This window comes from Xenopus laevis, chromosome 2L (genome assembly GCF_017654675.1).
Source record: "Xenopus laevis strain J_2021 chromosome 2L, Xenopus_laevis_v10.1, whole genome shotgun sequence".
NCBI lineage: Eukaryota > Metazoa > Chordata > Amphibia > Anura > Pipidae > Xenopus > Xenopus laevis.
Window position 1 is genome coordinate 73820660 of NC_054373.1, and position 27974 is coordinate 73848633.

The following is a 27974-nucleotide window of genomic DNA, read 5'->3' on the forward strand; positions in this document are numbered from 1 at the left end:
GGGAAATTCCATCCCGCTGGGAAGATCTAGTCGCCTTGGCCATAAAGGTCGATACTCGGCAGAGGGAGTTTCAAGCTGAGCTCGACAGAGAGTGCTCCCTAACCAAGAGATTCCACAGGTTCCAACCTACTCTGGCTCCTCGTTTTCAAAGACCCTTCCTTCCCAATCCGGCTTCCACTTTGCCTTCTCCAACTCCTGCGGCTTCTGCTTCTTCTTCCCTGCCTACGGAAGAACCTATGCAGATCGGACGGGCCCGTCTTACCGAACAGCAAAAGCTTCGGAGAAGGGCTGCTGGACTTTGCCTCTACTGTGGTGGAAAATCCCACTTCGCCTATGAGTGCCCAGTGAAGCCGGGAAACGCCAACACCTAGGTAAGACTGGGGAGACTTACCTGGGTGGAATTGGTCCTTCTCCCCATTCTTCTGCTCAACGCTTCCTCCTTCCTGTGCAGATTCGTTTTGGAACCCAGACGATTTCTTCCGAAGCCTTCCTTGATTCCGGCGCAGCTGGGAATTTCATGGATAAAGTCTTCGCTGAAAGTCACTCCATTCCCCTGCAATCTCTGGCTGTTCCCCTTCGTGCATTGGCGATTGATGATCGACCGTTGTCTTCTGCTATTATTTCTCACTCCACCGATGAACTTTCTGTTATTGTGGGAACCATGCATCTTGAAAGATTGTCTTTTTTTTTAATTGACTGTCCTTCCACTCCCATTGTGCTTGGTTTACCCTGGTTGAATACCCACAACCCAGTAATAGACTGGGCTTCGTCTCAAATCTCCCGTTGGAGTCCTTTCTGCCAACAAAATTGTTTACCCACCAAATCCATCATTAAAGTTTCATCTGTGTCTCCAAATTCTTCTCTGCCCTCTGTTTATCAAGCCTTTTCTGATGTCTTCAATAAAAAATCGGCCGAAGTTCTGCCTCCCCATCGCCCCTATGATTGCCCCGTCGAACTTCTTCCTGGGACCATGCCTCCCAGGGGCCGCACCTATCCGCTTTCCCCTTCTGAAACCCGTGCCATGAAGGAATACATCCAAGAGAATCTGCAAAGAGGTTTTATTCGTCCTTCTTCTTCCCCGGCTGGAGCCGGCTTCTTCTTTGTAGAAAAAAAAGATGGAGGTTTGCGGCCCTGCATTGACTATAGGGGTTTAAACAAAATTACAATTAAAAACCGTTATCCCCTTCCCCTCATCTCTGAACTGTTTGACCAACTCAAGGGGGCTTGTCTTTTCACCAAGTTAGATCTTCGTGGGGCTTACAATTTAATCCGGGTCAGAGAAGGAGACGAGTGGAAGACCGCATTTAACACTCGTGACGGGCATTACGAGTATCTTGTGATGCCATTCGGCCTCTGTAACGCCCCCGCGGTCTTTCAAGAATTTGTAAATGACATTTTCAGAGATTTGTTGGGCCAATACGTGGTGGTCTACTTGGACGATATTCTTATTTTTTCCAAGAACCGTGCTGAGCACCGTCTTCAAGTCCAAGAAGTCCTTTCCCGTCCACAGAGAAATAATTTATTTGCCAAGTTGGAGAAGTGTTCCTTTGAGGTTTCGTCCATCTCCTTCCTTGGTTACATCATTTCTCAACAAGGCTTCAGAATGGATCCTGCTAAAATTTCCGCTATCCAGGACTGGCCTCTCCCCACCAGTGTTAAAGCTATCCAAAGATTCATTGGCTTCGCCAACTATTATAGACAATTCATTAAGGGGTTTTCATCCAAGGTTGCTCCCATTCTTTCCCTCATCCGAAAAGGGGGTAAGCCTCAGCATTGGCCACCTTTAGCTTTGGAGGCATTCAAGACTCTTAAAACTTCTTTTTCTTCCGCTCCCATTCTCAGACACCCAGAACCTCTCCAACCATTCTTCATTGAAGTGGATGCTTCAGATGTCGGTGCTGGAGCAATTTTGTCTCAAAGAGCGTCTTCTGATGGAAAACTACATCCCTGTGCCTTCTTTCGAAAATATTCACCTCTTCTGAACAAAATTATGATGTGGGAAATCGTGAGTTACTGGCCGTCAAGCTTGCTTTAGAAGAATGGAGACATTTGCTGGAAGGTTCTTCTGTTCCTGTGACCATCTATACAGACCATAAAAATCTAGAGTATATTCAGACACTCAAACGCCTCAATCCTCGTCAAGCTAGGTGGGCACTATTTTTCTCTCGCTTTAATTTCATTTTAACCTTTCGGCCTGGTGCTAGGAACAAGAAGGCGGACGCTCTTTCCAGAAGCTTTCTTCTCGAAGATCTCAATTCTGCAGAACCGGAATCCGTTGTGCCTCCTACAAAGATCATCGCTGCTCTATTTCCCTCTTTGGCCTCTCAATTATTGTCTGTTCAATCTTCTGCTCCTGTTGGAACTCCTGTTGGTGTTGCCTTTGTCCCTCCTGAACTTCGTCATTCCATCTTGGTTCAGTCCCACAGCTCCAAGCAGGCCGGTCATCCGGGAATCAGAAAGACCACTGAACTCCTGTCTCGTCTTGTATGGTGGCCTTCTCTAAGAAAAGATGTCAAAGACTTTGTTTCTTCTTGCTCTGTGTGTGCTGTATCCAAGTCTGGACATTCCCCTCCTAAGGGGTTACTCTTACCACTACCTATTCCTTCCCGCCCATGGACTCATCTATCTATGGACTTCATTGTGGATCTCCCTAATTCCTCTGGTTACACAGTTATTTGGGTGGTGATTGATAGATTCAGCAAAGTGGCACATTTTACTCCTCTTCGGAAACTCCCCTCTGCTCCTGAACTTTCCTCACTGTTTATTAAACACATTTTTCGCCTCCACGGTTTCCCTGCCGAAATTGTCTCTGACCGTGGATCGCAATTCGTTTCCAAGTTTTGGAGGTCCCTGTGTAAAGCCCTTGGTGTTTCCCTTCAGTTTTCCTCTTCTTACCACCCACAGTCTAATGGAGCGGCAGAGAGGGTTAATCAGGCCCTTGAACAATTCCTCCGATGCCATGTATCTTTGTGCCAGGACGATTGGGCTGATCTGCTTCCGTGGGCTGAATTCGCACATAATAATGCCTTACATGTTTCTTCTGGAAAATCTCCGTTTTTCTGTATGTATGGTCTTAATCCTTTGGCTTTTCCTCAGGACTTATTACTCACCAATGTCCCTGCCGCCAATGACCAAGCTGCCCACATGTCGGCCATCTGGCACGCCACTGTCGTCAATCTGGAGAAAAGTTCCTTGGTCCAGAAGAAATTCGCCGATCAGAGAAGAATTCCTTCCCCTCCGTATGCACCCGGTGACAAGGTTTGGCTGTCTACACGGAACATTCGTCTCAAAGTCCCCTCTCCTAAACTTGGTCCCAAGTTTATTGGTCCCTTCTCCATCTCTGAGATCATCAATCCGGTGGCGGTCCATTTACAACTTCCCCCGGAAATGCGGATTCCGAACGCCTTCCATGTCTCCTTGCTCAAACCTGCAGGTACTTCTTCTTCTTCCTCCTCCTCAGCTCCTGTCATGGTGGACGGTCATCAGGAATTTGAGGTGAAAAGAATCCTGGACTCCCGGGTTTCGAGGGGTACCCTACAATACCTCATTGAGTGGAAGGGGTTCGGCCCTGAGGAGTGCTCCTGGGTAAGAAGTTCGGATGTCCATGCTCCTCTCCTGGTCCGAAAATTTCATCGGCAGTTTCCTTCTAACCCAGGTGGTCCTGAGGCCCCCCCTAGGGAGGGGGGTACTGTAATGGAGTCCGAAATCGGTTTACAAAATGGTGGCCAAGATGGCATCCAAGATGGCGGCTCCCTGGTTCCTCACGGACGCAGCCGGATGATGACGACCTCTTCCCGCACTCTGATTGGTCGCCGGCGACGGAATGGACGTCGGCGTCAATAATTGGAGCCGGCGTCAGTCGCACACGTCAGCGCGTCGGTCGCTGACGCCAGCACGTCCACGCACACGTTATGACGCCGATGCGTCCAAATTGGCGTCAAATCTGGGACTCTATTAAGGAGCTCTGGGAATTTACCTGTGCCCAATTATAGGTTTTAGCTTGCTACTCCTGGGTGTGATCTTGTGAAATCCTTGTTATCCGTGTACCGACTTTTGCCTGAATTCCTCGACCTTGAACCTCTTCTGCCTGGACTGATCTTGTTGCCTGTTTGACCATTCTTTCGTCTCATCCTTATCTGTACCGCGAACTTGGACATTGTTATCTCCTCCCTTCGTCCTCACTACCTCTGAGGCCTTTGGGCCTTACAAGGATGTTCCAAGTTGGAAAAGTCAGACAAAGATAATGAAGTAGGAGACATTACTAATTCAGGGGAGATAATAGGGGTGGGTGGGGCAGGATTACCCTCTCTCTGCACAAGACCTCTGGATAAGCCATCCGCTTTCATATTCTTAGAACCAGGCCTAGAAGAAATAAAAAGGTTAAATCTGGAAAAGAATAGAGCCCAGTGGGCCTGATGAGAATTGAGCCTCCTTGCCTAAGAAATGTATTCTAAATTCTTAAGATCCGTTAAGATGGTAATAGACCCTTGAGCCCCCTCTAGCAAATTACGCAACTCCTCAAGTGTGAGTTTAACAGCCAAAAGATCACACTTGCCCACATCATAATTTCTTTCCTCTTGGAGAAAGTCTATGAGAAAAATAGGCACACGGATGAAGGGTCCCTTGCAACTACGCCAGTTGAGACAGAACGGCACTAACTCCCATCTTGGAAGCATCAACCTCTAGAATAAATGGCCAGGAAGGATCTGCATGAAGAAGAATTGGAGCCGAATGAAATAGCTTTTTGAGTGTAGAGAACACCTCCTGTGCTTGAGGAGTCCAAGAAGATTTAAAAGGTTAATTTGTGAGGACCATATTGGGAGCCACGGTCTGGGAAAAGTTCTTTATGAACTTACGATAAAAATTCCAAGAAGTGTTGTATGGCTTTGAGACCCATAGGAATTGGCCAGTCTAGAACAGCAGAGACTTAAGCAGGATAAATCTTGAACCCAGAGGAAGAAATAATGTAGCCCAAAAATTAGAACTTGCTTTATTCAGGATAGATGAACAGACAGTGAGGATGAGTAAACCGAAATGTCATCCAAATATACAATAACACAAGGCTGTAAAAACTCTCGAAGGTCATCGTTGATGAAATCTTGAAACACTGCGGGAGCGCTGCATAAGCCGAACGGCATGACCAAATAATCATAATGACCATCACAGGTATTTAAGGCTGTCTTCCACTCGTTCTCTTGATGGATACGAATAAAGTTGTAAGCACCTCGCAGGTCTAACTTGGTAAAGACTTTGACTCTCCTCAATCTATCGAATAATTCCGGGATAAATGGTAGAGGATTACAGTTCTTGATCGTTTTTTTGTTCAACGCTCAATAATTGATAATTGATGCACTGTCTAAAAGTGCCATCTTTTTTCTAAACGGAAAAGAAACCAGCCCCGGCTGGAGAAGTAGATTTCCTTATGAAGCCTTTAGATAGATTCTCCATAATATATTCTTTCATAGCCTGTGTCCCAGGTATAGACGAGGAATAGGTTCTTCCCCTAGAAGAAATGGAGCAGGAAATTAAATCAACGGGACAATTGTAAGGACGGTGAGGAGGTAAGATATCAGAATTTCTTTTTTTGAAAACATCAGAGAAGTCCTTGTAAACATCAGGAAGGAGAGGATTGGATGCTGGGAGCAATGAATAAGCAGACACTGGAATAATCGAACAAGAAATGCAGTTTGAATGGCAGAACGGACTCCAGGCTGTGAGTTCCCCAGTAGACCAATCAATATACAGATTATGAAGTCTGAGCCAAAGAAAATCCAAAATTATGGGGGTCTCGGGGCATTGAATAATCAGGAAAGAGATCTACTCGTGAAGACTGCCAATACGAATTAGGACTGGAGAAGTAGCCGAGCTAAGCACTCCAGGAGAAATTGGCTTGCCATCCACATCCCGGGCAGAAAGAGGAATCTCGAGAGGAACTGGACTTTAACCACAGGACTTGGCCAAAGAGTTGTCAACAAAATTTCCTGCAGCTCTGGAATCCACAAAAGCTTGACAGGAAAACAGACCAGATAAGGTAGAGAGGGAAGCAGGTGAAAACTTGGGAGAGCTGTAGCTAACTGGGAGTGCAGAAATCTTGCCTAGGGGAGACTCACCCCTCACACCTAGGCTGGGGCATTTCCCTGATGCTGAGATCTGGTTGCAGGATCTAACGAGGTGCCAGGCAAACCACTATACATACAGAGACCTGCAGTTCTTCTGCATGTTCTCTCCTTAGCAGTTAGCCGTGTAGATCCAATCTGCATAGATTCATCTCGCACCGGCAGAGTAGGAGTAACAGTAGCGGGAATTTCAGTCCCAAGAAAATTCGAGGTAGCAGGTTTGCAGGTTCGAAATTTAAGAGAGGATTTCTCCCTCATTCTGGAATCTATCTTGACAATGAAGATAACGAATTCCTCAAAAGCTGTAGGAAGATCCCGAGTAACCAGCTTATCTTTCAGATCCTCATTAAGCCCCTTCCAGAAAGCTGCTATAAGAGCTTCATTGTTCCAGAACACTTCTGCTGACAGGGTCCAGAAGTTTATGGCATATTTGGAGGCCAAACTGGATCCTTGTCAAATCTTCATAAGATCTGACAATACGTGGACAGAAAGGCAGTGGGATCATGCACCAAGGGATCATCTCTATCCAATAAAGGAGAAGCCCAAACAAGAGCTTTTCCCTGAAGCAGGGCAATAATATAGGCAACTTTAGCTCTTTCTGTAGCAAATTGCTTAGGAGCCACTTCAAACTGGATCTTACATGGTGTCAAAAGTGTGGTGGTAAATGGAACATTTTCTAATTGGACCAGTGTTGTTAGTGTAGTACCGCAGGGCTCTGTACTAGGTCCCTTGCTTTTCAACTTGTTTATTAATGACCTGGAGGTGGGCATTGAAAGTACTGTTTCTATTTTTGCAGATGATACTAAATTGTGCAGAACTATAGGTTCCATGCAGGATGCTGCCACTTTGCAGAGTGATTTGTCTAAATTGGAAAACTGGGCAGCAAACTGGAAAATGAGGTTCAATGTTCATAAATGCAAGGTTATGCACTTTGGCAAAAATAATATAAATGCAAGTTATACACTAAATGGCAGTGTGTTGGGAGTTTCCTTAAATGAGAAGGATCTAGGGTTTTTTTGTAGATAACAAGTTGTCTAATTCTGGGCAGTGTCATTCTGTGACTACTAAAGCAAATAAAGTTCTGTCTTGCATAAAAAAGGGCATTAACTCAAGGGATGAAAACATAATTATGCCTCTTTATAGGTCCTTGGTGAGGCCTCATCTGGAGTATGCAGTTCAGTTTTGGACTCCAGTCCTAAAGAGGGATATAAATGAGCTGGAGAGAGTGCAGAGACGTGCAACTAAATTGGTTAGAGGGACGGAAGACTTAAATTATGAGGGTAGACTGTCAAGGTTGGGGTTGTTTTCTCTGGAAAAAAGGCGCTTGCGAGGGGACATGATTACACTTTACAAGTACATTAGAGGACATTATAGACAAATGGCAGGGGACCTTTTTACCCATAAAGTGGATCACCGTACCTTCTTTAGACTAGAGGAAAAGAACTTTCATTTGAAGCAACAGTGAAGTTGTGGAATGCACTGCCGGGTGATGTTGTGATGGCTGATTCAGTTAATGCCTTTAAGAATGGCTTGGATGATTTTTTGGACAGACATAATATCAAAGGCTATTGTGATACTAAGCTCTATAGTTAGGATAGGTATGGGTATATAGAATTTAATTAAAATTAGGGAGGGATTTGTGTATGGATGCTGGGTTTTGATTTGGAGGGGTTGAACTTGATGGACTTTGTCTTTTTTCAACCCAATTTAACTATGTAACTATGTAAAAACCCACGACAGGCATCTGGATCACCACCATAATGTACCGGGGCTGGAATCTTAGTAACCAAAGGACGTGCAGCCTTTAAGGACTGTGCAGAAGATGATTGATGACCAGTGGTCCCAGAAATCTGAAGGGCCAGCAGGCGAGCTGTAATATGCTGTAGGACCTGTGAAAGATGAGCTTGCTGAGCCTCTTGACTATCAAGTAACCCTCCAACGCAGAGGGTGCAGCAGCCTGGGAAGGTTCCATTATTTCGACCCAAGCTAACTGTAATGTACTCATCAATCAGGAACCTTGAAGGCAGCAGGTACACACCAGGGAAACCCCTGTGGATTCCAGTGTTCACCTACACTCTATTGGGGCCTCGGGCCTGCTGCGCAACCAACAAGGAATTGGTGTGTTTGGTAGTAACAAGTCCGTAACGAGGTACCGGCCAGCTTGGGCACTGTTACAATGGAGAAAGGCCCTTTTAAAGAGGAATTGGCGAAAAAAATTCAAATCTATCGCAGAAAAATTACGTCATGACGCTCGGCATCAAAACGGGAGTGTCATGATGCTCAGCGTCAAGAGCTGGCAAAGCGACGCCAGCATCACTTGTACCCTGCTGGTGCATGTGAGAACACCGGAGTTGCTCGCTGGTGCAACAGCAGACCGGGAGAGACACGCCAGGAGGTAAGGGACTGGGGAAATGGGAAATGATCCACTTGTATACTTGCTGGCAGAATATTAGGAAATAACCTTATATACATAAACATTTATCTGATAGCATTATATTAAAGGAGAACTAAATCCTAAAAATAAATATGGCTAGAAATGCCATATATTTTATATATTGAACCTGCCTAAAAGTGCATCATCTCTATATTTGTAATGATTCAGGCCTTCAAAGTTGTCGCAGAAGTTTCCTATTTTGGATTTTGTTCAGTATGTCTTTGACACATACATGTGCTTTGAGCAGCTGTTCAGAAGCTAAGCTCCCTGCCCCCCCCCTGCATTTTGCCTGTAATTACCCCTTGTTGCAGAGTCAGCACTGCGGAGCTCATGGGGGCCATTTCGGGCCGTTTTCGGTAATCTTCAGGACTTCATGAGGCGCTTTGGTAATTTTCTCCCCTGCGCATGTGCAGTTGTAGCAAGCCAGGAAAATGCTCCAACTGCGCATGCACCGATACAGAGCTTCCTTACTGAGATTACTGAAGCGGTTAAAGATGGCCCCCGTGAGCTCCTCTAAATTCGAAGTTTAGTAAATAACCCCCTAAATGTCAATATGATAAGGTGTCATTAAAAGACAAATGGGGAAATGTAATAAAAGCTCTAACTAGGGGAAATATGCACAGTGCATAAAAATTCTCTTCTGACCAAATAATATTTGGTGAGTTTTACTCATATTATGTTTATTTTAACAAAACTTTGCAAACCTACAACTCATCCACCAGTGGGAAAAATAGCACCTTTTATTATATACAGGAGTTTTCAGCATAAGTAATAGTTGGCTTACTTGGAAAGTTATTCTGCTACAAGAAAAAAACGTGTTGCCTTCAACCAGGTCTTATAAAAGCATTGTGCACAATTAAAATTCAAAACACAATAACTGTGTAACAAACAATTTATCACTGCTACAAAATAAATAAGGTTGGAAAAAGTCAATCAGATCTAACTTTTTGCACATTGTGAAATGCAAATACTTCATTATGCATAATGATATTCCCTTTATGATTTATATTACTGTATATTCCTCCCAAAATGCTTTAGTTATGTGAGCTTTTTTAGACCTCGAATGAATTTTAATGAACTCACAACTCAAATGGTTTCTAATTTAAGAAAAAACTTGAATTGAAAAATCTAGAAACAGCAAGTTTGGGGGGGGGCAACCCAAAAAACTCAAATGAATTGAGTTTTCTGTATAAAAAAACTTAAATCCCTCCAATTGATCAAGCTTTCAATTGAAACCCTCTGAAAAAAACCTCATCATGAAGGCTATTATTATCTTCAAATTGTTCAAGGGACCTCTGCCATTGACTTCTACATGACCTCGACAGGTTTTAAAGTATTCCTGGATTCTAGCTATTTCCAGGGTCAGGGTATTGTATAATAAATCTCCAAAAAAAAATTTTAAAAGGTAAATTGATTTTTGACTCAGATTAACCTTGACAAGTCAAAATGTTAGACCCTTAAAGGGATCCTGTCATCGGAAAACATGTTTTTTTCAAAACGCATCAGTTAATAGTGCTACTCCAGCAGAATTCTGCACTGAAATCCATTTCTCAAAAGAGCAAACAGATTTTTTTATATTCAATTTTGAAATCTGACATGGGGCTAGACATTTTGTCAATTTCCCAGCTGCCCCTGGTCATGTGACTTGTGCCTGCACTTTAGGAGAAAAATGCTTTCTGGCAGGCTGCTGTTTTTCCTTCTCAATGTAACTGAATGTGTCTCAGTGAGACATGGGATTTTACTATTGAGTGCTGTTCTTAGATCTACCAGGCAGCTGTTATCTTGTGTTAGGGAGCTGCTATCTGGTTACCGTCCCATTGTTCTTTTGTTTGGCTGCTGGGGGGGAAAGGGAGGGGGGCGATATCACTCCAACTTGCAGTACAGCAGTAAAGAGTGATTGAAGTTTATCAGAGCACAAATCACATGACTTGGGGCAGCTGGGAAATTGACAATATGTCTAGCCCCATGTCAGATTTCAAAAAAATCTGTTTGCTCTTTTGAGAAATGTATTTCAGTGCAGAATTCTGCTGGAGCAGCACTATTAACTGATTCATTTTGAAAAAAAATTTTTCCCCATGACAGTATCCCTTTAATAATCTGCCCCATAAAGTCATCATTGCACTTTTTTTGTCGCCCCAGGATGTAGAATAAATTAAAATGAAACGTTTCAGGAATTAAATAGCTACCTAAAATATTCAGCATCACTGTGAGTATTTTACTTGTTCTCCCATCAGAGATCACACACCAGTACAATCCTGCATCTCCAACTGCTAGTTGAGTTATCAAGACTGAATAACTTTTTTCAGAAGTAGTATCTATGTTCAAATGCATTTTTCCATTATATTCATCTTCAACAAACCCACTGGAGTCTATCAAACGCTTACAGCCAGTGTTGCTCCATCTGCAGCAATATACCACAGAATCTGTTTTGAATTCTTTTGCATGTGGGCATTTAAATGAAACAGATCCACCAGGTAATGCATTCAATGATATTGGTATTTTCGGCCTCAGTTTGCCTTAGGAATAAACAGACACAGGTTAATGCAAATGTACATTTGATTTGACTGATTCAGTTGTATTCAATTACCTTTTGCCTGCTTTGACCATCACCTGTTTATAGACTGTATACATTCATATTCTGTTTTTGTTGATCCATTTGCAAATAAAATTACCTCAATGCACAGATGTTTTGCTCTCAGTATTCAAAGTATATATCCACAAGGTTATTCATCATATAGGTTCCTTCCTCCCAGCCCTATACCTATGGTTCATCCTTACAATTAAGGTGTTGCTCTAGGCTTAGTATTCATCATTTCTGTTGTCTAAAAAAATCCTCACCCAGTCTACTGTGCAGCTTTAGATAATACATAGTTATGAATGGCACCCAAAAGCGAGGTCACACTTGTCTATTTAACTAGTGGTGGTGCATCTAGAAAAGGCCGATCCTCTCCCATCTGCCCCATCTTTTGTATGCACAGGATCAGCCTTCCAGTACACACAAAAGGTGTATTTTGGCTCAAAAATACAAAATAATGTATTTTTGCATAGATATACCAGCAGGAAAACCCCAAGTGTTATGCAGCCTAAAATGAAAAAGCATGGGTATCTTTAAATAAAAATGATGCATTATTTTTGAAAAAGCAGACTACGTTATGTTTCATGAAGAATATATAAAAATGTTTGTAAATTTATAAAATGTAAATATTATAAAATGTAACTGTATTTATAAAGCATGAAAGCAGTAATGTTTACCATATCGATGTATTTTGCAAATTTAAGCTAAAATTGCCTATTTATACAGCTTTAAACAAGGGAAATTTAGCTGAAAAACGAAATTATTAATAGCATACCTTCATTTGCAGTAGCAATATATCAATGACTTTCATTTTGAGAAGTTCTTCTATAAATGTCTCCCTGAATTTACTGTACTGACATATACAATAGACAGTTATAGGAGTAGGAGAGCACACCACTACCTTAAATCATTAACATTTTAAATATTTTTATACAACCAAACTTTCCCTAAACCTCTGCAAGCCCAATGGTACTAACCTGGGCCAACCCTCTAATCTGGATCTGTCACTTCTGCAGAGTTGGGAGTTACGGGATTGGTCAATAGGCTGAAATAATACTCACATTTGTAGTCTATGCAAGGATCTGCATGCCCCCAGTAAAGGGTGACATACAAAGGTGGCTTTTTCCTCATCACTAGACATGAGATGGATAACTAGCACTGTGCTATGGTTAGTTTAGAGGCAGAATGTTTAGCTAAATATTGGATTAGCCTTTGCATGGTTATACTAATTGCATGCTTTTTAACTTATTTACATATTTAATACATTTTGTTGCATATCCTTCTTCTACTCACTGCTGCTGAGAAAAATGTGAACATCTTTCCAGTCTGATGCTTCATCATATAATCCAGTTCCACATCTGTAGAATCCCGAGTCCATTTTTTGAAGATTATTTATAAAGACCAAGAACCCTGATAAATTCTTATTGTCCTGAATGATGGACCTTCCCCAGAATTCCTTGTGTACAAACCCTTTGCTATCCATCATCGGGATACAATTATTTTTGCCCATTTTACACCAATATTTTGTGTGGTTGTAGGACCTCTTTAGCACTGGACAATGAATGGTTAGAGAATCAAGGAGCGTTCCAAATATGAACTCTGTTGATGAAGGTACTTTACTTGCTGTGAAAAAGAAATTCATTCATAATGTGTTTTATGCTTTTTAATTTATTTATTCTATTATATGCAAATTGACATTTGTAATATTTGTGTTCATTTATAGTTCATTGAAAGCTGCTGAATTGGCATAGAGTTTTAATTTTTATATTACTGCTTGGCATGGTAAATGGCAACTGCAAATCTCAGCCCAAATGGTTGTTTTCACAGCTGCAAATGCACATTACAGAGATCAGTAATAATACAAAGTAAAAAGCATTCTGTAATTTATTATTCAATAAAGTCTCTACATTTTCCAAGAAATACAACCTGTTACAAAGTAACATTATGCATATGGGTTCCCAAATCAGGCAAACCTATGACAGGCCAGTGACCTTATACAAGTGGTTCAGGGTAGCCAAAAATCTTTTTGAACAGTGGGATATAAGGTTATACATGTTAAATAAATCTAACTTCAGTCTTGACCTGTAAATCATGAAACATCATTGTTCAACGTTTGAAGATGAACTAATCTGTATTGCGTGCAAGACGATCAACCTGTGCAACCTAATTTCCCCTTCATCTATTTAGAAAGCTACCCATGTTGCATGTTGATAGTTCAACAGGCCTGATCTGAGGCATAATGCTTGTTTCAATATGGTTTTATAAAGAGCCATCTGAATTAGACATTCCTGCAGCACTGTATCCTGAGTGTACTAATTTGCAATATAGGGATCTAGATTTTAATTTTACAAATTATCTTTAACGTCTTGCTCTCTTCATGGACTATCGGCAATCTTTTTATTTAAACCAGCATGCGTTTGGTACATAATTTACATAGTTGATAAAGGACAGAGGTCTGTAGAGACACCACTGATGGCTTTCGTTCCTAGCAACATGGCAAAAATACTAATGATCCACACATGACACATGTTAAAACCTTTTAAATAAGGTTGCCAGTAGGTTGGTATTTTACAGGCCCAGCTGGTAAAACACCAGCCAGGGCTGGGGCCGGTATTACAAATTTACCAGCACTTGCCGGTCCAATTATAATGCCTAGTTATTCTGCCTCTGGCCCACCCTTTATCTGCCCAATTGTTCCCCCCACCCATTAACTATTTCACCCTACCTCCTCACCATTTCCCTGCCTGCATCACAGCTCTACTCATATTAAAATCATAGTCCTTACACCTTCTCAGTCCCACCCCGCCTCCACGTCATAGGCCAGTAAGTAATATAAATAAACATAGTTTTTTTTACACATATACACCTGATTCCATATATTAAAGGAAATCCCTTTAGGCTCACAATGTCATGCAAATAGTGTGTCACTTGCTCCCTCTCCGTTTTCCTTTGTGAAATTATAAATTCTGGTACTTGAAGTCTCCCAGAACCCATCACTTCACAATGGATGAAGGAGAAGGAGAAAGTGAATCTTTGGGCCTATGGAGGGGTAGATAAATAGTTGCAGCAGCACAGGCTATCATGGTTTCCTTGTAATCTGTACAATTGTGTATGTCTGTGTAAAAATATAGAATTATATTTATTTTTGGGAATTCAGATTATGTTTATGCATATTTTTCATATAACCCCAACTAAATGAGCTTATGTCATAAAGGCTGATATATTTCCCTTTTTTATTGCTTTTCTGCTTTACAAGGTTTTCTGTTTCTCTTCTTCCATTTTATAAGATCTATAAATACAGTGAAAAATAGTCTGATAGCAATACATGTTTTACAGTCTGTGTCTACGAAAAAACATAAGTAATGTTGCTATAAGCACCAGGCAAGTGTTGTGTATTTGCATAAGCTGTGTTAAGTTTTATAAAGATAATTACCTTTGAAGGATGTTAGAATGTTGCAGCCTTGGGAATAGTGAGAGGAGACTCTGGGCTCCTTCCCCCCTACATTTCCTAACTCATGGCAACTTAACTATACAGTGGGCACATGTGTAGGGCAAAATAAAAATTGTATTTGCTGTTTTGAAGGTTTCCCAGGCTTGTGTAGTTCTTCTACATATACCTCCATTGTAACTTGAATTTGGCGCCGTATGCAAATTAACCATCGCTAGCGTAACTTTGCTTTGCTTGGCGAATTAACGCTAGCGCAACTTCGCAACCTTACGCTACTCCTGAGCGCAACTTCGGATTTTAGTGAATTTGCAGAGCGCTGGCGAAAATACGCCTGGCGAAGTGCGGCGAAACGCAACTACGAATCTTAGGGAATGTCCCACTCTGTGTGTGTGTGTGAAATAAAGATGGTGAACTGATAACAGCCTGTCTGAATTACTGGGATATAACAATGGCAACAAGGACATCTGAACCCTCTGTGCATCCCCCTGAAAAGTTCCTGCAGCACCCAGGAGAGCTTTCAGTGTCTTGGGATCTCTGGTATGAACAGTTTTCTATCTACTTACTGGCATCTGGCCTGGATGAGCTCTCACCTGAGAGGAAAAGGGCCCTGTTACTTCACTCCCTGGGCTCTGAAGCATACCGTATTTTCACAACTCTGGGAGTAGATTCCTCATACACTGCCACAGTACAGGCTCTGGAGAATTACTTTAAACCTGTCCCAAATGCTTTAGTGGCCAGAGTATGTCACTATGTTCCAGAGCTGAGGAGGCTAGCAGTCCCCTGCAAATTTGGTCCCTTGCACGATGAAATTATTAGAGACCAACTTATTGAATAAAACTACAAATGCTAAACTTAGAGAGAGGTTGCTTATTGAACCAGATACACCTACATTACCAGATACACTTACATTACAAAAGAGCAAACCTATGGGGCTGGATTTATTTCATGCACTAGGATTTAAAGTTCTTGATCAGAAAAATGCTGAAATACACATAGTAGACACTGGACATCTAGAAAGATAAATATCCTCAGGTTTTTACTGGACTTGGCCACATATGCAAATGTTCTCACAATCCAATGTTAAACACACAGGTATCTCTAGTGATGCAGCCTTTGCGCAGGCCCCCTCTAGTGATGCGTGCTGCTGTAGAAACAGAGCTGAATAAGCTGTTACAGGAGGATATTATAGAACCAATTCACTCTTCCCCATGGGTTTCCAACCTAGTAATCTCTAAAAAAAAAGATGGGCTAATCTGGCTATTTGTGGACCTATGTCAAAGCAATAATACCTGACTGTTACCCTCTGCCCACTACAGAAGACCCTGAGGAAGTGCCGATGCTATAGGCATGAAACGCATAGGTTTGGAGCTTGCACACCCACTGTAACTTTGATGCCACACTGTGTGAATGAATAAAGCCGAATTTTGCTACTAAATACAACGTCTCCTGTGTGGACTGGTTAGCGCCAACTAATAACAGCCTGTCTGCATTACAGGGATATAACAGCAGGTATACCTTCTTGCATATAATAACGTAATTTAAAGTAATTGTAAGTGCCTGTGAGCACTGCTAAATTCTTAACTATCTTTTAAATTATCAGTGTAATTTTAACATCAAATATGATGGGTTGCACCTGTTATTTCTGTATTTTTTATTTAAATGCAGCAGTCTTTTTACTGTTGAGTAGATTTTGTTTGGAAAAAACTGAAAAAGTCAGTAGGTGTCAGTCACTAAAGTTTTACCCTTTAGTTTATGTTACATAAAGAGCAAGTAATGCAATTTTAACACAGAGGCCCATTAACTAAGTGCAGAAGCAAATGAAGAATTTCAGCCAGGATTTTGTTGTTGTTCTGTTATAAGTGAAGCACTATACACACATGTTAACTCCTGAGCAACAATCAGAAAGTAGATTTGAATGGTTTAATCTAGTACAGTTAGATTTGTGAAAGTAAATATGTGCTCTCTGTATACTTCCTCCAATCTACAAACCTCTTCTTTTTTTAATCTAAAAATTCATAGCCTTAATTCTTCACATCTCCTCTTTCCCTTCTACACCTGTGTAATTATGGTCCCCCTCTCCACATTTGTAGTGACATAACAGGGTTTAAAGCGGTTGTTCACCTTTGAATTAACTTTTAGTATAATGTAGAGAGTGATATTCTGAGACAATTTGCAATTGGTTTTCTTTTTTTATATTTTCTGTTTTTGTGATTTATTTAGCTTTTTATTCAGTAACTTTCCACTTTGCAATTTCAGATATCTGGTTGCTAGGGTTCAAATAACCCTAGCAACCATGCAACCATTTGAATAAGGGAGATAAATAGGAGAACAGTTGGACTTGCCATTCTATAACATACTAAAAGTTAACTTCAAGGAGAACCACCTCTTTAAAGGTGACACTGACACTATCTTTTCAAAATATTAATCTACATTAAAAGTTGCCTATAGGTCATGTTGATAATTTTTCACTGAAAGCTCTGCATTGTAAGTAATTGTCACTTAAAGTTCCTAAACCTGACTGTTTTGCTAACCTTACTGTCCCTTTTAACCTGTCAGTTAGAGTTTCTAAGGCTAATGGACTACTGCTGAACAAATATGGCAGCTCCCCTCATAGAGGAACATGGGGGTAAGAAAGGTAATGTAAAAGCATCAGGCAAATACTTTTATGGCAAAATTATAAAAACAATTCAAAGACAATGTTATGATAGATGTCAGTATCTCTTTAACGTGATCATTTCAAGTATACTGTTTGGAGATTCCTGTGCTCTGTTGTTCCTTTGTTTACTTCCTTTCAGGCAGCAGAGAGATATGAGTAGACAAGATAAGCTATCAGAGGACTCTTAGCTGAAACCCATGCCACCATTACAGTTCCCATGGATTCACTCCTGGTTGAAGCACACCAAATTTGTAGCATTGGGAAGAAATGCATATCTAAAGACAACAAAATAGTAATATCCAGCAGTATGACTACAGCAGCAAACTCTTTGCACAGCTATGCACCCTGTACCCTTGTTTCCCATGGGCAGTGACTCACACCACTATTTGTTACACAACTGAAATAGTCTTATTTGGGTCCTGCTAAGCTTTATTAGGTGTCATTTTTACACTTAAATATAAGTCCTGTCCTGCTTTTATTAAATGTATTAAAAGAGCACCTACTATCTATGATGGTTTCCCATCAGTATGAGTGTACCACTCTCTATTGTTAATAAATATATTTTTCTTAAGGAGAAAGACTAACATGTTAGGGGTGGCAGCTCTTTTCTTAACATCTGCTTAGTTCCAGGATGTATGGGATTATTGTTCAAGTATAATTGTGTAACTGTGTAAAAAGTGTAACTGGCCATTAAGGGCTAACACAGAGTTTGACAAATTAGCTGTGGGTTCAAGACTGCAGAAAGATGCCAAGTTCTTTTTATGGGCAGGGCAGAGACCTCTTATGTCTTCAGTCAGCATTATATGTTCCCTTCTTATACTAGGTATAATTACGTTTTTGTATAGCCTTAAACATATGTGGGGTTTTGACCACTGCTTCACTCTAAGGGAGATGCAATAAGTTCCATAGCCCTTAAATGGATTATGGTCTGTTATGTTTTCATCCTTTAATTTGTTAAACAAAATGTAAACAATTTGTTAAACCTTCTATAGGTATGGGATCTCTTAATCAGAAACCCAATATCCAGAATGGTCTGAATTGTAGGAAGTACATTTTAAGTAAATAATTGCATATTTTTTCCTTTTTTCTGTAGTAATAAAATAGTGATTACACTTGTTATTAAACTGTATAACCACATATTAGTGGCAAAATAATCCAATTGGGTTTATTAAATTTCTAAATATTTTTAAGCAGACTTTAGCTATGGTCATCCAAATTACAAAAGAAAATCCTTATCTATAAAACCCCAGTTCCCAATAATTCTGGATAATAGACCCCATACCTGTAATATACTGAAACCAAATGTATATGTTTTTTCTTCATTCCTAAAGTATAATTGCAAAAAATTATATTTTTCTTCATGTTTTTAAAGGAGGAACCATACCTTCAGAAATCATCACTTCGACACTGTGATAAAAGCCATTGTTATTGAAACCAATGCCGCATCTATAGCGACCAACATCGTCAGTTCCAAGTTGTGTCATCTGTACCTTGAATCTGTCCTTCATAACCTCAATATGAGTCCGGTTGATGTGGTCCTCTGCTATGTAGCCAGAGGTTGATATGATTGTATCGCAATCCCTTTGTGACATTTTGCACAAAAACTTTCTCCCATGGATGTTTGCAGAGATATTACTGTAGAAGCAAATTATCGTTGCTGATCCTCCAAGTACCCCTGTGACTTGTCTAGGTCCCACGAGGTATGAATGAACAGCTGCAATGCATTATGTAAAGTTATATTTGTGATAGTACAAGTGAGATACCTAGTTGTCTGTAACAGACCAGCTAAGCTGTATTCTGCTTTCCTATACCCCTTTAGGTCTGATTTTGACATGCATGGGCAGATATTACATAAACTTGTTACATAAAAGAAATTACAGATTTGGTCACCCACGTTTTGAGTCAATTTGTGCTGATCCAATCACTTGGCCATTAACCAAAGATTTTAGCAGAAAATTATGTTTTTTGAAAATGGCCTGTTTCCTGGTACCTTGTTCCTTCCTTGGTATTACTCTTGCTTCTGCCAGTTTCAACTCCTGGGAGAGCATGGCTACATGCAACATTTTCATCTCAGCTGGGCTTTTGCTATACTGGTAGGAAGGGTTAACCACGCTGCATTCACACACAGAACTTGATCTCTCAAATAACTTGGGTGCTAGTGATTCTTAAAACAAAATTATTTATAATACTCTTTATTGATTTACAATAATTTTGCTGGTGATAATCATAAACAGCAAACATTCCATAGATGCTCAAACACTTTCATCTCTTGGACAGTATTCCTTCGCAGTCACAGCTGTAGCGTTCACAACACCCCAGAGGCAGTACTGGTGAACTAGCCCCAGTACTAAGCAATGCTCACAGTACTCACTTACTCCAGGAATATCCTATTCCTGAGCCTAACTGCTTGAGTCCTTCTAGTGCTGCGTGACACCACAAGATACTAACCCTTCCTGCCAAATTACAAACCCAATCCAAACCCAAATTTGCATATGAAAAGGGTTAAAGAGAAAATAAAAATGTTGTCATGTGATTTTAAGTTTTAAGATTAGATTCAGCAAGGCATTTGGATTTTCATTCTGAGAATCCTAGACTAATTCTGACCTGAATCTCAGATTCGGTGCAGCTCTAGTTAAAAATGGTGATATTTATAAAAGATGTTTATTTTGAGTTACTAGTTGATTTACATTCCATTTTAGCCAGTAAAAAACATTTTTTTTAAAAATAGTTTTGCCTCACCATCATAAACTACACTGTAAACAACTCTCTATACAAAGATCATTTGGAGATGATATACAATTAGGTTTTCTATCATAGCCCATTTAATACATACTTGACAGGTTATCCAAAAGTACATATGCTGTGCTGGCTGTCATAAACGATTTTGTGAGATATTACAGGTGGGTAGATTTTCTGCATATATATATTTATATGTAGGGACCTATAGGATTAATATGCCCCCATAGCTTTAAATCCCTACCCTTCCTCCTTTTCCCTAGTTGCTGGGCAAAAGCATGTATCTAGTTATATTTGCATAACCAGTGTTATTGGCCAAGAGGTGTAATGACCACTTCCTACCATACTTCAATATAGTGTGTGGATAGGGGTGGATTTTCCTGTTTGGCTGCTGGTGACCTACTGGATGTTCCCATTGAGCCTGAGTATACCAATTCCCAGTAAAGCCCTAAAGGGACAGCACCTTTAGTGATTAAGTCAGGGCCCAGGGAACCCCGTGAACAAGGTTTAGCTAAATTCAGGTTAGATGTTAGTAAGATAGAGAGCTCAGATAGAAAGAGCAGCTTTGTGCTCCATCGAGGATCTGTAGCAGGGAGTAGCTTCCCAAGGCTCCTAGATTGCCTTACGTGATATATATATATATATATATATATATATATATATATATATATATATATATATATATATTCATATACAGCAATGAAAATAAGTATTGAACACAATGTTTTTCTCAGTAAATATATTTCTAATGGGGTTATTGGCATGAAACTTACACCAGATGTAAAGTAATCTTCACACATACAAAGAAATCAAAACAAACAAGTCCATAAATTAAGTTATGTGTAATAAAGTGAAATGACACAGGGACTAAGTATTGAACACATGAAGAAAAAAGGCATGGTATCTAATGATGGATAAAAGCAAAGAGATCTCTCAAGACCTTCGTAAACTTATTGTTGCAAAACATACTGATGGCATTGATTACAGACATATTTCTAATGTACTCAACCAACATGGCCTCTATGCATGCTCACCGCACAAGACCCACTGCTGAAGAAAAAGCATGTTGAAGCTTGTTCAAAGTTTGCTGCACAACATTTGGACGAGCCAAGAAAATTCTAGGAGAATATAGGGGTATATTTATCAAAGAGTTAAGTTACAGATCATCATTCCTCTAGAGTGAAATTCCGTCACTCTCCATTAATTTCTATGGGATTTTTAAAGAATAAGTAAACCTTTTTTTTTTCTAACTCTAAAATAACTCTAAGCATCCCCCCAGAGCAACATACCTTAGTCCCTTCGTTCAGTTTAATGTTGTTTCTGAATAATACAAAGAATTCCCCTTGTCACGGCCGGCACCCGATACCAGAACAGATGCCAAGTACCCTGGTCTCGGCTCGGCTTCACCAGTAGTGTGACCACCGTTGGGCTTCGGGAGGAGCCCTCAGCTTACTTGGGTGCCACCTGGACTTAACGAGGTGTTGCAAGGTGAGATGTTCTGGCTGGCAAAGGGGAGCGGCTGTTAGCAGAGTTTTTTTGGGCCGAAGGTCACGGTACAAAGGATTAGGCAGAATCGTAGTCAGGCAGGCTGGGTCGAGGCAGGCAGATAGCAAGGATCGTCAAACAGGCAAAAGGGTCAAAACCGGGTGATCAATCAAGGGGTTAAACAGAAGAGTAGTCGTAAGCAGGCAAGGTCAGGATCCAGAAATCAGAATAGTCAAAATAGCCAGGCAGGGGTTAAAACAGGAATCAAACAGGTTCAGAAGGAAGCAGACAAATAGCACAAGGCTCAGGAGCACCAGGAATACAATCCTATCACGGGCAATGATTACCCCCTTTAAATACATTTAAACTTTGCGCCATTGCACGCTGACATAATAACACCAGCGCGCATGCGCCTATAAATTACAGGAGTGCGCGCCGCGCGCACACTAGGAAGCCGGCACACTGAAGGAAGCAGAGCGTCCCCGTCGCACCACTAGACTGCCAGGGCAAGGTATTTTTTATTACATTACCCCCTCTCTAGAGGGGGCCACTGGACCCCCAGGCTTCCCAGGAAATTTAAGATGAAACTTCTTCCTGAGTTGGTCAAATTTGATGTCATCAACTGAGACCCAAGAGTTCTCTTCAGGGCCAAAGCCCTTCCACTTAGTAAGATATTGCAGCTTACCTCGCACAAGGCGGGAATCGAGGAACTCTTGGATCTCAAATTCAGGCTGACCTTGGACCAACACTGGGGGAGGTACAGGAAGATGACGGACCAGAGTGGCTGGTTTTAGGAGGGAGACATGAAAAGAGTTAGATATTTTAAATTCTGCAGGTAATTGAAGACGGACAGAAGAAGAGTTGATTATTTCAGTAATTGGGTATGGACCAATGAACCTGGGCCCCAGTTTGAGAGAGGGAACCTTCAATTTAATATTTTGGTAGATAACCAAACAGAATCTCCCACCTTATACTGAGGTGCTTCTCTATGAGCCCTGTCAGCAGCTTTCTTCTGAGCAGAGGATGCTGCTAAGAGAGAGTCGTGCACCTGTGACCAGATTTTAGAGAAGTGTTCCACAGAGGATTCAGCAGAAGGGACAGGGGAACCAGAACCAGAAAAAGAAAATGCTTTAGGGTGAAACCCATTGACAATGAAGAAAGGAGACACTCCAGTGGAGGAGTGAGTAGCGTGATTGTAGGCAAACTCTGCCCAGGGAAATAACTCAGCCCAAGAGGACTGGTTGTCAGACACGTAACACCTGAGATATTGCTCTAGGGACTGGTTCACCCTCTCAGTTTGTCCATTGGTTTAGGGGTGGTAAGCGGTTGAAAAAGACAAATTAATTCCAACCAAGGAGCAAAAGGCCCTCCAAAACTTAGAGACAAACTGAACTCCTCTGTCCGAAAAAATATTAACAGGGAACCCATACAACTTAAAAATTTGAGAAATAAACAGATCGGCTAAGGTTTTAGCAGAAGGGAGGTGTGGGAGGGGAACAAAATGGCTCATTTAACTAAACCTATCCACCACCGCCCAAATTACAGTTTTACCCTGAGAGGGAGGCAAATCTACAATGAAATCCATCGAAAGATGGGACCATGGCTTCTCAGGGATTGGCAACGGATTTAACAGACCTTGAGATAAATGACGGGAGGATTTAGATCTTTGACAGACTGGACAGGAATTCACAAAACCCTTAGCATCCTGTTTAAAAGAAGGCCACCACACATGGCGGGACAACAAGGAGACAATGCCCGGATGCCAGCCATCTTGGAGTTATGAACCTCTTCCAAAACTTGTTCCCTCAGCTCCTCAAGCACAAACAGTCTCCCAGAGGGAGTGTCAGCAGGAGCAGAAGATTGAACAGGGGATAACAAGGTGGAAAGGTCAGAATCCAATGCGGCTATGATCAACTCACTTGGGATGATGGGAATACGCTCACTAGAATCAGAGGATACAGGTTCAAAACTTCTAGAGAGTGCATCTGCTTTGGTATTCTTAGATCTATGTTAAAGAGAAGTTAAACCTGGTAAAAAACAATGCCCATCTAGCTTGCCTAGGATTTAGTCGTGTGGCCGACTCAATATAAAGCAAATTCTTATGGTCTGTATAAACGGTTACCAAATATTTAGCCCCTTCTAAAAGGTGCCGTCATTCCTCAAAGGCCCATTTGATAGCCAACAATTCCCTGTTTCCAATGTCGTAGTTTGCCTCTGCGGGTGAAAACTTCCTTGAGAAAAAGGCACAGGGGTGCATTTTGTTGGTTATCGGGTGCCTTTGAGAAAGGACTGCCCCAGCACCTACTTCAGAGGCATCCACTTCCACAATAAATGGTAAAGCAGTGTCTGGATGACGCAAAATAGGGGCAGAACTGAACTCATGTTTGAGGAGTTCAAAAGCTTGAACAGCTTCTGGGGGCCAGATGCTAGGATCAGCACCCTTTTTAGTCAAATTGGTGATTGGAGCAACAACCAGAGAAAAATTCTTAATAAATTGTCGATAATAGTTTGAAAAACCGAGGAACCTTTGGGTTGCATGTAACGAAAGGGGTTGGGGCCAATCCAGGACAGCTCTCACCTTCCCTGGATCCATTTCAAGGCCTTTGTTAGAAATATTAAACCCCAGAAACTGGACAGAAGTGACCTCAAAAGTACATTTCTCGAGTTTAGCATACAGGTTATTTCCTCTTAGTCTAAGTAAAACTTCACGAACATGATTCCTATGTTCACACAAGTTAGAAGAAAAAATAAGAATGTCATCTAGATAGACCATTACGAATATCCCCAGCAGATCCCGGAAGATGTCATTGACAAACTCCTGGAACACTGCGGGGGCATTACATAAACCGAATGGCATCACCAAATATTCGTAGTGGCCATCCCTGGTGTTGAACGCTGTTTTCCACTCATCCCCTTCCCTAATACGTATAAGATTATAAGCTCCCCTAAAGTCAAGCTTGGTATAGATTTTAGCGTCCTTGATTTGGTCAAACAGATCCGAAATCAAGGGAAGAGGATCGCGGTTTTTGATGGTGATCTTATTAAGACCCCTATAGTCAATGCAAGGGCGAAGACCACCATCCCTTTTTTCCTGAATGTACTCTCTCATTGCCTGGGCTTCTGGCAAAGAAAGAGGGTAGGTTCTTCCTCGGGGAGGAGTTGCCCCAGGGATCAGGTCAATTGGGCAATCGTATGGCCTGTGAGGGGGTAAAGTTTCTGCAGCTTTCTTAGAGAATACATCCTCAAAATCTGCATAAGCTGCAGGTAAACCTTCTAAAGATGTAGTAGCCATTACCTGAGGAATACAAACCCCCCCACACTTTGAACCCCAATGAATAACCCCCCTCGAGACCCAGTCGATAAGAGGGTTATGCCTCTGGAGCCATGGTAACCCCAGAATGAGAGGAGAGGAAGCACCCTCAATGAGGTACAGAGCTACTGTATCTCCTCACAGTGTAGATTATCTATACACACAGAAAGAAAACCAGTTTTTTCAGATACTATACCTGACCCTAAGGGTCTTTTGTCTACCGCCAAAATTTTCAGGGGGAAACTTAGAATAATTTAATGGAATGTTGTGTTTGGCTGCAAATGCATCCAAAAAGTTCCCCTCTGCCCCTGAATCCACAAAAGCGGACACCTTAACAGAGCCCGAAGGCCAGGATAATTTAACTGGTAACAGAACCTTAGAGGCAGATTGGGGAGAGGAAACTCCTGCACCCAAATGGAGCTCCCCTTCTCCATTTAGGCTTCGGAGTTTCCCGGCCTCTTTGAACATTGGTTCAAAAAATGTCCCTTCTCACCACAGTACATACAAAGACCCAAAGAACGCCTGCGTGCCTTTTCCTCAGGAGTTAGGTGGGATATGCCTAATTGCATAGGCTCCTCCTGAGGTAAAGGCGTGGAGGAGCTAGGGGTCCTAATATTAGTCCTAAAACTAGTAACCCCAGAAGAGGTTGTACCCCGCTCACCCCTTCTCTCCCTCTGCCTCCTACCTGGATGGCGAGAGACATGAGATCATCCAGGTTAGAAGATAGGGGGTAATTTACAAGACTATCCTTTACAGAGTTGGATAACCCCAAACGGAACTGACTCCGTAGAGCCATGTCATTCCACCCTGCTTCAACTGCCCACCAGCGGAACTCGGTGCAATACACCTCCGCATCCCTTTTCAACTGGCGCAACTTACGAATCGCGGAATCGGCAGAGTTGGCACGATCCGGATCATCGTACAGTATAGCCATGCTGTTAAAAAATGTGTCAAGGGAGTAACGGGCAGGATCAGATAAAGGCAGCCTAAGGGCCCAAATTTGGGGATCTCCCAAAAGCAGGGTCATGACAAACCTTACTTTCTCCTCACCAGATTGGAAAGAGTGAGGAAAGAAAGTAAGGTACAGCTTGCATGCCTCTTTAAAAACAAAAAAATTTTTTGGGTTCATGGGGTCTAGTTGAACCCAAAGGAGCAAGAACAGGAACAGGTTGCTGCTGTGAAGCTTGCGTAGCCTCCAGCTGTTGGGCTAGACTGTGAAAACCCTGCAGGAGGTAATTTTGCTTCTGTTCGTGGTCCTCCAAGCGCTGTAACAGAGTGGTAAGAAGCACTTCGGTGGTAGTTGGAGGAGCAGCAGCAGCTTCATCGCGACTTTCGCCATAATAACGTAATAACGCCAGCGTGCATGCGGCTATAAATTACAGGAGTGCGCGCCGCGCGCACACTAGGAAGCCGGCACACCGAAGGATGAGGAGCGGCGTGGCGGGCGTCCCCGCCGCACCACTAGACTGCCAGGGCAAGGTATTTTTATTACACCCCTGCTCATTTCCCCTACTTCCTGCTCTAGCGAGAAACTACGCCCCCCTTTCCTCTCTGAGCCATCCTTATCTCTTCGACAGTGAGAGTAGTCGGAGAGGAGAAAGCTGCACGTGCATGAGAGACCAACAGAGAAACAGGAGCCAGTGTGCACGAGCAGATTTTTTTTATATAGCCGTTATAGCCTTTTGCCTGACTCACTACTACTCCCTGTTCATTCTAGTTCTGAGCACATGCAGGCAGTATGACCACGAAGAGCTCAGCTACTGCACTGTAATGTACCAGCCCCTTACGTATTTCTCAGAATATTTTGATTTTATGAATGAAGCTTTTTCATCACTGTTCATTATGTAATTTGCCCACTGTTCTACCTTCCATAAAGAGCTGCTGTGTACTTTATTTTGTCCCCACGACCCCACCTACTGAAGTGGCAAAACTCTTCAGGCAGCTTCCACAAGTTTAGGCTGTGGCTGTATTTGAACAGTAAGATGACAGTTTCTACTGCTGCATTTCAGAACCCAGAAATCATGAGCAGAAACTTTCCTGCACAGGAAAGCAGCTGGGCTCCGTATAGTTAAAGCTCCTTACAGTACAGAGCCAGGCACATTCCTGACCACCCGCAGAACTTGTGTGGATTTTATCAGCATCCCTAAAACAACGGACAAGTTGCTGGAGACAGGAGCTATAACAGGGGGAGGGAGAATCCTGCCTGTCAACCGCTTGTTTCATTCTGTGCAGGAGGAAGAGGTGCACGTGGGCCATAGGACCTTTCAGAGTCGCATATCTACACAGTGTGCTGGCACAATACAGCATCTGCTCACACCCAAACTGAAAGGAGGCGCGCGCCTTGCTTCTTAGACTAGACTATGACGTATAGCAGCAGGTGGAGACTCCTGGTGCTGTAGGGAATGATTTCAATATGGCGCCTATGATAGGAACACAGTGCAGAAACGCGGAATGTAAATTAACATACAAGGCAGTGAATTTGTTTGATTTAACCCATTGTGTGCTGTACTATAGGTGGCTATAATAATGAGGGTACATATCTCTATTTAAAGGTTTACTTCTCCTTTAAAAGAGTATTTATTAATGGGTGAAAGTGAAAGTTCATCCTTTGATAAATACGCCTTTTAAAATCCCATATAAATGAATAGAGAGTGGCAGAATTTCACTGTAGAGGACTGTGGCAATCTATAACTTCACTCTTTGAAAAATATACCCCATAGTCTGATCAGATGAGACCAAAAGTGAACTCTTTGGATGTCATTGCACACACCATGTTTGGAGGAGAAATGGCACTGCACATCACCCTAAAAACACCATATCAACAATGAAGTCTGGAGTGGGAACATCATGGTGTGGGGCTGTTTTAAACAAATGGTACTGGTAGACTTTATATAGTTGAAGAAGGATAAATGGAGAAATGTACCGGGACATTCTTCATAAGAATCTGCTGCCATCTACCAGGATTCTGAAGATGAAATAAGGGTGGACATTTTCAGCAAGGTAATGATCCCAAACGCACAGCAAAGGAAACTCTTAGTTGGTTTCAGAGAAAGAAAGCTGCTGGAATGGCCCAGTCAATCACCCCCCTGGAATCCAATTAAAAGTCTATGGAAAGAATCAGATCAGAGTTCACAAAAGAGGCCCCCGGAAAGTTCAAGATTTGAAGACAGTTTGTGTTGAGAAATGGGCCAAAATCACACCTGAGCAATGCATG

At 41.8% G+C, this 27974-nt stretch overlaps 1 protein-coding gene across 6 annotated transcripts in view; it reads right to left on the minus strand.

Moving 5' to 3' along the window:
- LOC108708158 overlaps positions 1–27974 on the minus strand; it is an 82001-nt gene that overhangs the window by 29075 nt on the left and 24952 nt on the right. For all 6 annotated transcript variants that reach the window (XM_041582045.1, XM_041582046.1, XM_041582047.1 and 3 more), the window contains exons 3-5: positions 18614–18943; positions 12419–12748; positions 10737–11066 (exon numbers count right to left, since the gene is read on the minus strand). In XM_041582045.1, the coding sequence (XP_041437979.1) occupies positions 10737–11066; positions 12419–12748; positions 18614–18943 (990 nt within the window). The remainder of the gene's footprint in view (positions 1–10736; positions 11067–12418; positions 12749–18613; positions 18944–27974) is intronic.